This window comes from Chenopodium album, chromosome 13 (genome assembly GCF_948465745.1).
Source record: "Chenopodium album chromosome 13, dcCheAlbu1.1, whole genome shotgun sequence".
Lineage (NCBI taxonomy): Eukaryota > Viridiplantae > Streptophyta > Magnoliopsida > Caryophyllales > Amaranthaceae > Chenopodium > Chenopodium album.
The window spans coordinates 14,672,833-14,683,388 of NC_137846.1; the positions used below are offsets into that span (position 1 = coordinate 14,672,833).

Below are 10,556 nucleotides of genomic sequence, written 5' to 3' on the forward strand. Positions count from 1 at the left end.
TTGTGCATTTTCAATTCCAAAAGAAGAAATCATATCCGAAGGCATTGGTTTTTCGGGAATGGTGTATGTGGTTGTTGTTTCCATGGTTTTTTTTTTTTTTAAAAAAAAAAAAGTTGTAACCTCGCCAAAAAGCGAGAGAGTTTGTGTTATATTTGAATAAAAAAGCTGTTTGTTTGTTGTAATCATATTTTGTTAAGTATTGACTTGATCATGATCTTTTAATAATAATGAATATTTCTACATGACCCTTAAGCATGCAATGCAAACATGAATGAAATCTAAACTTTAACCTATCTAAAGCTAGTAGAAGATTCTCACAAACTTTAACCTATCTAATTTTTTTTTTTTTTTTTTTTTTTTTTTTTTTTTTTTTTTTTTTTTTTTTTTTGCGAATCTCACAAATACAACACTGTACCAATCAAGCATAATACTTTTTCAACTGATCAAGGTTGGTGAAATGAACAAACTCATTTCCATCAAGATCCATCAATTTTGCTGCTCCTGCTGGTGTAAGATGTTTGACCAGGAAAGGACTAGACCAGTTCGGCTTGAACTTTCCACGTGGATCATGAATCGGCGCTCGATTTTCCTTAAGTACCAAATCTCCTTCTTGTATATTCCTTTCCCTGACCTTTTTATTGAAAGCCCGAGCTATGTGTCTTTGATAAATTTGAATGTTGTGAAGGGCCTGTAACCTTCGTTCACTTGCCAAAGAAATTTCATCGTATCGTTCTTTAAACCATTGTTCTTCAGATATATCGCTTTCATTCATTACATGAAGCGATTGAATCTCTGTTTCGATTGGAAGAAGTGGATCCATTCCATTCTCGAGCCCTATCTGTCATCTTGGCGATTATCGTCTTGATAGTTTTATTAGCTGCTTCAACGGCTCCATTGGTTTGAGGACGATATGGCGAAGATTGGTGACGCCTGATTTTGTACTTCTCAAGGGTTTCTTTAAGATGGCCTTCAAATTGTGAACCATTGTCAGAGATAATTTCAAAAGGTACCCCATACCGACATATAATGTTATTGATTACAAATTTTGAAACTTGTTTTGCCCCTAGTTTTGAATATGATGATGCCTCCACCCATTTCGAAAAATAATCAACAGCAACCAATATATATTGATGCCCATTCAAAGCTTTCGGATGTATTTGCCCAATGATGTCTATGCCCTAGCTGGAAAATGGCCATGGCGAAGTAAAATTATTCAAGCTAACTGACGACATATGATTAAGGTTTGCAAATAGCTGACATTTTTTGCATGTTCGTACAAAATGGATGCAATCACTTTCCAAGGTGGTCCAATAATACCCTGCTCGAAGAATCTTCCAAGCAAGCATTCGTCCATTCATATGAGGCCCACATTCTCCCCCATGTACTTCTTCCATGATCCTTTGTGTCTGTTCTCCATCGATGCATAATTGCAAGTTTCCATCGAAACTTTTATGATACAACAAACCTTTTAATATTGTGAAATGAGAAGCTAGCCTTCGAATAGCCAACTGATCCTTCTTGTTACTTCTTTCAGGATATTCTCCATCGATCAGATATTTCTTAACATCAGTATACCAAGCATCCTCATTGTCTTCTTGGGTTAACAGAGCAATTGTTGGTTCAAAATTAACCACTGGAATTTCTTTTTCTACAATCGTTACTGATTGTACCTTCACATCATCGTCCCAAGTCAAATTTACCGCAAGATTTGCCAAAGCATCGGTGAAGCTATTTTGCTCACAAGGGAGATGTTTGAACTCTATTTCTTTAAAGAATGGGATAAATTGTTGAAGATACTCCGTGTACATTTGCAACCTTTCATCCCGAACTTTCCAAGCTCCAATAGTCTGGGAAATTATGAGATAAGAATCACCGTATACTGTGAGATTTTTTGCCCCAGCTGCTAATGCTGCTTTGATTCCATAGATGCAAGCTTCATATTCAGCCGTGTTATTCGTCGTTGGAAACTAAGCTTCATAGCGAAGGGAATATGTACTCCATAAGGATCAATCAATAATACTCCTGCACCATTGCCCCTCCTGTTAGAGGCTCCGTCGAAATAATTCTTCCATTGTGACGTACTAAGATAGAAAATATGTTCATCTGGAAAATCATCATCAAATTCATCACCCGATATAGGTCCATCAGCCAAAGCTTCAGATATAGCCCTCCCTTTGACAGACTTTTGATTCACACACTGAATGTCAAATTCTGACAATATCGCATGCCATCTTGCTATTCTTTCACTCAAGATTGGCTTCTCAAAAATGTACTTGATTGGATCTAACCTCGAAACCAGATAAGTAGTATATGCTTGCAAATAATGTCGAAGCTTCTTTGTTGCGTAAATAAGGGCAATGCAAGCTCTTTCCAAAGGAGTGTACCTAGTTTCATACTCAAGGAACTTTTTACTGAGGTAGTAGATAGCTATTTCCTTCCTTGTACCCTCTTGGTATTGTGCCAAAAGAGCTCCCATGGCCGTTTCCGTGATAGTAAGATATAATATCAAGGGCTGCCCTGGCTTTGGTGGCATTAAAACTGGAGGATTAGAGAGGTATTCTTTCATTGAATCGAATGAAGCCTGACATTTGTCGTTCCATTTTGTAGGAACATTTTTCTTAAGTAATTTGAATATAGGTTCACACCGGGCTGTCAATTGTGATATGAGCCTACTAATATATTGGATTCTACCTAGAAATCCCCAAATCTCCTTTTCTGTTCTTGGTGGAGGAAGCTCTTGTATGGCCTTTACCTTGTCAGAGTCGACTTTAATTCCGTCTTGACTTACAACGAAGCCCAGAAGCTTTCTCGAAGTTACTCCAAATACACATTTTTGAGGATTCAATCTCAGATTGTATTTCCTAATTCTGTCGAAGAATGATTTTAACGCATCAATGTGTGTCTCACGATCATGACTTTTGACAATCATGTCATCAACATAGACCTCCACAATATCATGGATGAGATCATGCAAAATCGTCGTTGCAGCCCGTTGATAGGTTGCCCCAGCATTCTTTAATCCGAAGGGCATTGCTCTATAACAAAAGGTTCCCCATGGGGTAATAAAAGAAGTTTTTGACATGTCCTCTTCTAACATGAGTATCTGATTGTACCCCGAGAATCCGTCCATGAATGAGAACATGGCGTGTCCAGCAGTGTTATAAACTAGAACATCAATATGGGGCAATGGAAAATAGTCTTTTGGTGATGCTGAATTTAAATCCCTAAAATCAATGCATACTCTGACCCTTCCATCTTTTTTGGGCACTACCACCACATTCGCCAGCCATTCCGGATGCTTGATTGGTTTGATGAAGTTGGCATCAAGCTGCTTTTGAATTTCTTCTTTAACTTTGAGACTAACTTCTGGTTTCATTCTACGAAGCTTTTGTTGCTTCAGCTTGCTATCGGGGTAGAGTGGTATACGATGTTCAGCAATATTACGATCGACACCAGGCATATCAGCATAAGACCATGCAAACACATCCACATATTCTTTAAGTAAAATAATGAACGCATTTTGTTCATCGAGGGAAAGGGAAGACCCTATCTTGACTTCTTTTACACCATTATCCGTACCTATATTTAAAATTATAGACTCTTCCATGGGGGTCACACATGATTTAGGTTCATTGAAAAGTTCATTATTAGAAAATGCATCATGATCAAGATCAATTTCTTGTACGCAAATATGTTTACAAGCAACTTCATCGATGTTTTTATGATATGAGATATCAGGCAGTGTATGGATAGATGATTGGCTAGATGATGAGTTATCGGTTTCATAACCGTCTGAGGTAAAGGATTGAAAAGGATATAGTTCAGGGAAAGGAAAGAATTGTTCTTGAGCTTTGGGTCGGATATTGTTTTCAACTTCTGTTTTTATAGGAGTGATAAGTGTAACGGGGTCGAATCGAACTTCATAATCATAAATTGGTGAAAACAAGCCTCTTAGAACTCCTTGCTTTAGATGGCCAGCCCAATCAATATCTTTCTTAAATACCGGTTTCTTATCAAACCATTTCTTAATAAATTCTTTATTCTTTGCTTCTGCAAAGAAAATTTCTAACCCAGGGTGAAATTTCTCTTTATCCAAGTCACACCAAGGTTCAGGAAACTCATAAAATGGCTCAGTGTCGTTTTGCAACACAAATTGCCCATTCAAGGTGAGAGACTTCCTTTTCATAACTTTAGAACCCATTTTCTCATCAAAACCTAAACCATGACGATTTCGCTTATCAATTATTGGGATTGGGTGCCTCATGCCTTAACTATTTCGTCCTAAACCAGCTCCCGGAACATAACCCATTTTCATCATCAATTGAAGTCCTCTGGTAAGTGTTTGTGGTATTGGATCTTGGATGGAATCCGGGGATAGAGTAGATTTTCGAGTTTGGTTGGTCATTGGTTGGCAAAGGATACCTAAACATTACACACTCAAGATTAGGACTTCCTCCTTTTTTTAAAAAAAATAATAAAAAAAAAGTAAATGACAAATGCAAAAATGCATGCGGGAAGCAGCTTTTGGTAAACATTTAAAAGACGTCTGTTAAGTTAGATAAGTTAGCGGGGTGTTCATTCCAAAAAAATCTTTTAATTATTTTGGGTCGCGCCATAAGGCTGCCTACGCATCTCCAGATAGATTTTTTTGTTTTTTTTTAGAGAATCAGACCCGTCGTAGTTCAAAATGGAAGAAGAATATATTTTTTTTGAAACAGCTGCACTCGATCAGAGTTGCCTAGGTACCCCAATAACAATGTGCGTGCAAGTACAATTTTCGTGTATGATCATGAAATAGTGCTTTGGGGGATCAAGTTGTACGTAGTTCTTTGTACCAAAAGAAAATATAAAGAGAAAGAAAAAAATGCTTGGTTTACAAAGTTCATACTACCCCTCTCATTCATCCTTCTTGATGGAGGGTAAGATAGAGATCACCATGTTGTTGCAGATGCTTCCTTCCCTGTGCAGAGATTCCTTAGGCTTCAGGACTTTCAACATTCTTTCTCGTAGTCTTGTTGAGATATCTTTTCCGAATAGTGACGAGCAATCAAAAGAGTGGGATCGTCTTCGCGTGTCAAAATGGAAAGGGCATTTATGGACACTTTCTGATTCGGGCAAAAAATTCCAGTTGTGCGCTTTATACACCAACGGAGGGCATGACATTCGTTAGTATCATGGCCATGTAACTGATGATAGTGACAATATTTGTTGAGATTTGGCCCAACAGGATCAGCTCTTGCTCGACGAGGTAGTGGCTTGATACGACCTTCTTTGAGTAGTTGAAGGAACAAATCAGCTTAAGAGGCCTGTGGCTGTGCCAGGCTTGTCTCTGGTGCGCTAGACTTAGGATGGGCCGGAGTGATGACCCCACGATCAATGAGATCCTTGATTGCACACTTAAGGTCGTAACAAGTATCTGTTCTATGCCCATATTGATGACAATAACTGCAATATTGTCTCATATCGGTTCCATGTGGTGGTAATGAATACACATAGCTTTTTGCCCGAAGAATACCTTTTTTGCTCAAACGATCGTACACCGCACTCAATGGTTTGTCGATTCGAGTGAATATCCTCTTGTTAGCTCTTTCACCTTGAGGGTGCACCTTAGGCCTTCTTTCTTGAAGTCGATAGGCATTAATTTTGTAACCATGTCTCTCCATGTGCGAGAGATCGGCGTATTTGATGGAGACCATATGTCGATAATAGAAATCATTTAACTTCCTTAGTAATATCAACATAAACTCTTGATCAGTAATGGGAAAACGAAGTTGAGCCCGAATGTAAGAACATCTTGAAAAGAGATGTGAAAATGATTCCTGGTCACTTTGCTCCATATTCACTAGCTTCAGTTTTTCGGTGTCAGTCTGTCGAAATTCAAACGCCCAATCACTGAATGCTGGAGCTATTTCTCCCCAAGAACCTTTACTTGTTACCCCTGAGGTATAATACCAGGATAACGCGGGTCCATCCAGACTTCTGTTGAACAACATAGGAAAATGTTCTTCTGGAACATTTAAAGGATATAAGGTGTTCACAAAGTTGTATAAATGGAGGATGGGATCTCCCAACCCATTGAACTTCTCGAACTGGGGGAGATTAAGATAACGATCTTCATGCCTGTAGTTAGGGAAAAGAATCAACTCCTCCGGGTATACTAACCTTCTATAACACAGGACATCGAAATCCAAATCAAAATCCTCGGCCCTAGATCTCTTCCGAGATCCCTCATCATGACCCTGTTTAAAAGAATTACTTGTCCAAGATTCTCCTCTAAAACATGGGTCGTTGTCTTTTGGAGTTTTAGGCTCTCTTTCTGCCTCGTCTTCTTTGGACCAATTTGTTCCACCCCTAACTTTTTGAGGTTTAACCTCAGAGTTATCGTCATCTTCTTGAAGCCCTTCTTCTGGATCTTCCTCAGTTACTACTTCTTTTGGATCTTCCTCAGTTTCTTCATCTTCCTTTAAGTCCTCTTCCGGATCTTCCTCGGTTTCTTCTTCTTCCTTCCATGAGCCAATTAAATCAGATCCAATATTATGAATAGTGAATCCGTCTAATCGACTACCCTCTTCTTCATCTAAGTGGAGAACCAATTTTCCAACCCTAGAAACATTCATAATTTCTGGATTACCCACAAGTGTTACCGCATCATGATCCGTGAGCATCTTCACCTTTTGGTGTAAGGTAGAGGCTACCGCCCTGTTCTCATGAAGCCAAGGTCTTCCGACCAAAAGGTTAAAGCACGCTTCAATGTCAATTACCACAAATTCAACATGTCTAGCCACTGGCCCATATTCCAAAAGTAACTTGATTGACCCCAAAACATCTCTTTTGGCATTGTCATAAGCCTTAACAACCTGGCTTGAAGGTGTCAAGTCTTCTTTTTGATAACCCAGCTTTGTCATAACTCGATACGGGCATACATTGATGGCAGAACCATTGTCAATAAGTACCCAAGGTATTGTCCACCCATGACATTTCACAGTTATGTGCAAAGAGTTATTATGGTTGACACTTTCTGGAAGATCATTGTCGGTAAACATTAAAGTGCGGTCGGCTCCATGAATAAGTCCTACCATTTAATCCAGTGTTATGGATGGATCGATTGAAACTTCATTGAGATGTCTCAGAACAGCAGCCCAATGGGGTTGTGAATGAGTCAATAACTTCCATATGGAAACATTTGCATTAACCTCCTTCATACGCTTAATAGCATCATCTTCTTCCTTATTCTCCTCTGTCAATTCCTTGTCTTTTTCTTTCCTTCTCAAGGCTTCCACGGGGTTCTCATCTTCAAGATATGAAGGTTTAAAATGACGACCTGCGCAAGTCAAATGAGCCACATGTAGATCTTCATCATCACTAAGATCGTCAAGGTAGATCGGACATTGAAGATTACTAGGGGTATTAAGGTGTGCCCCAGCATTTTCCTCAGCAATTGACAACAATGAGAAAGCCTCCTCTTCATTATCTATTAGGAAAAATGCCCCATTATAACCCATAGTGGCGCAGACATCAGAGAACGGATCCTTATTAAGGGTAACACCGGAACCCTTACACAGCACAAGCTTGACCTTTTGCTGAGTGGAATGATCATACACAACACACACATAATTCTCGGATAATTGCATCTCATACATTCTAGGGGCACTTCGAACCATTAATAATGTTGGATCAATCTGGTTACCAAAAGTGGAGACGGTGTTTATAGAGACAGGAGGCTTATGATTGGGAAGAGGATTATTAGTGATGCTTGGTTGTGTATTTTTAAATTTATCAGAAGATGCCCCAACTAAAAGCCTTCCTCCATCTACTAGATCTTGAATACGGTGCTTGAATGCTATGCAATTTTCAATGTCATGCCCAGGCCCTTAATGGAATTCACAGTGTTGGTTTGGGTTGTAACTGGGAGGAGGGTTTCTTGGTGGTGGCCTTGGGTTTAAAGGTTGAACAAGGTTGGCCTTTTTTAGTTTGGAGAAAGCTTGAGCATAGGTCATGTTTAAGGGAGAAAAATCCCTCTGTGGCCTGAGTTGGAATGCTGGTGCGGCGCCAATATTGTGTATCAAGTTTGTTGGTTTTGAGGGTATTGAGTCATTGTTATTGATTTTCCTGTTGCCCCCAAATTTAGGATTGTAAGAGGTGTTACTGCTGCTCCCTTCATCCTTCTTGATATCTCCCTTTTTTATGGCATCCTCCACCAAGGTTCCTGTTGATATGAGAGCCTTGAATGACGGAAAATACTGGAAAGCCATTCGTCCTTGATAGACGGGAAGAAGATTCTTCACTATCATCTATAATTGTTCTTCCTCGTTCGGCCTATTCACCATCTTTGCAGCCTTGTTTCTCCATCTAGTAATGAAGGCGGAAAACGTCTCATTAGGATTTTGTGCAGTTGTCTCCAAATCCCTCCTTGTTACATCGATCTCTTCATTATATCTGTATTGGCTAGAAAATTCTCGCACAATATCAACCCACGAAGTTTTCTTTGAATTTTCCAGATTAAGAAACCAATGTGCGGCAGCCCCATCTAAATATTGTTGAAACAATTGTGTCATTAAAGGTTCATCAACACCCCAAGGACTCATAGCCCCTACGTACAGTTTTAAGAAATTGGTGGGACTTCCTGTACCATCAAATCTCGTGAGATTCGGCATCTTAAACCCAGGTGGCAATCGTGCTTTCGGAAATAAGATGAGACCATGAATATCCAACCAAGGTTCCGCTTTGGTCATACCCTTCAGTACTTCCTTGAGCTTGAGAATATCTTCCTCAATTTTGGTAGGAGCTTCTCTATCACCATTTCCATCATCTAAATGCAATGGTGAAGCTACCTCTGAATCATGGTGAGGAGGAGGAGCACTTGCAATCTGTCTTTACAAATCTGTATTGTTTGTTCCATAGTATCTTGACGATCAAGGATAGCTCGCATCATTCCTCGAAGATCATTAGCTGGATTAGGGTTTAGCGAACTTTCATGGCCAGGAATCTCAGAAATTTCGCTTGGTGGTGGAGAATGAATTTCCCTTGGCGTCGAATGACCCGATGAGAAAGCTACTGAATCAGATTGTAAACTATGAGAAGAGGTTTGTCGGACAAGCCTAGATCTTGTGCGGGTCCAAGTAGATTTCTTGGGGTAAAAAGGGAACATTACAAAAAAAAATTCTTCGACAAGCTAAAAGATTTTTTTAAAAGAAATGAACACCCCCTTTTTTTAAAAAAACAAAAACTTGGACCCTATTACGAAGATTCCTTGCGTGTTGAACACACCATTGGTTCTCGGCTTATAAAAAACTAAAACTTGAACAAAGATTATTCACCCAAACTTCTTCTTTCTCTAAAATCTCAAGTGTTTTCTTTTGAGATTTTACTCACTTTGCTTAAATTTGAGTTATGGATCCTAATGCCTCACGCGTTAAAGATTTAATTCACTTCTTCTCTGACACTTTGCGTTCCTCCCTCCAAGAATTACGAGAGAAAGAACGCAACGAGATTCTTAGTTCAATACGGCCAGAAGATCATCCATCTCAATTTTCTAGGGAAAACCTCTCTCTCCCTTATGATCAAAATTCTACAGCTATCCCACCTTCAGTTCCTCTAGTGAAACTTGCATTGGTGACTGGTCCACCCCAGGTATTCGAGATAAATAGCTCTCTAGAGTCACTCTCCTTATTTGTGGCAGATACAATGGTGCTAGCTATGTCTCTATTCCTATGTTTCTCTGGAGACTCGTTTTACCCTATCATAGCTACTATAAGTCAACAAAACCTCCCTTTTGTTAGCCAACTCGTAGAGAGTCCGATCCTGCCACCACATTTCCCTTTTAACCTTCCTATTTAATCGTCTCTCAGGTTATTGTTTTGGGATGCTCGCGGGTACTGTACAAGTCAAATATTACATAATATTTCCATATTACACAAAACCTATATTCCTACTTGTTTGGTCCTACTCATCTCTAATTTGTCAATTGGCAAAGAGGTCTCTGAAAATATAGACGTAACAAAGTCTTGTATTCTTGCAGGGCATAATTCTCTCCCATCAACTCTATTCCTATGGAGTGACACATGTTTCTTTTCACTCACTCGATTGTCTGAAGGATCAATAGCCATATCGGCTTACAATACCCCTCGCAGTATTTACTCTGGGACTTCCTCACGCTAAGGGAGAGGCCCGCCCCAAAGCTCAGTTAATCATCCTTGGTTGGGTATATCAGATTTCATAACCTATAATCACTTAACAATGATGATGGGTGGTCCTTCAAACTATCGAGAATCTAAGGAGAATTTTCTTCAAAAACTACCTCCGCGTCATAGGCGTTACATATCTCGTCTCCCTGAGACTTTATGGTCAATAGATCAAAGGAGTCTCTTCATAATAATAGATAGATTAACTAGGGCATTGTCGACTACTCCTTGGTCACAAGAGGATCCTCATACTCTATCTCTAGTAGCCTTATCGGATGGCTCAGATGGATGTAGAGGTGGGTATATATTGCGAGAACCCGGGCATGTTTGGAAGTTTGGTTTTGGTTCAAGGCTAAGAGGACCTAGATTTTCCTT

At 39.5% G+C, this 10,556-nt stretch overlaps 1 protein-coding gene across 1 annotated transcript; it reads right to left on the reverse strand.

The window, feature by feature from the left end:
• Positions 1–418: 418 nt before the first annotated feature.
• On the reverse strand, positions 419–820 carry LOC145575268 (uncharacterized). The gene has a single exon (XM_081633157.1). The coding sequence runs from the start codon at positions 818–820 to the stop codon at positions 419–421; it is 402 nt and encodes a 133-aa protein (XP_081489283.1).
• Between the last annotated feature and the right edge of the window lie 9,736 nt (positions 821–10,556).

Bases quoted from the DNA above. Each gene is read 5' to 3' on its own strand.
- LOC145575268 (XM_081633157.1), bottom strand. From the start codon at position 820: ATGGATCCACTTCTTCCAATCGAAACAGAGATTCAATCGCTTCATGTA.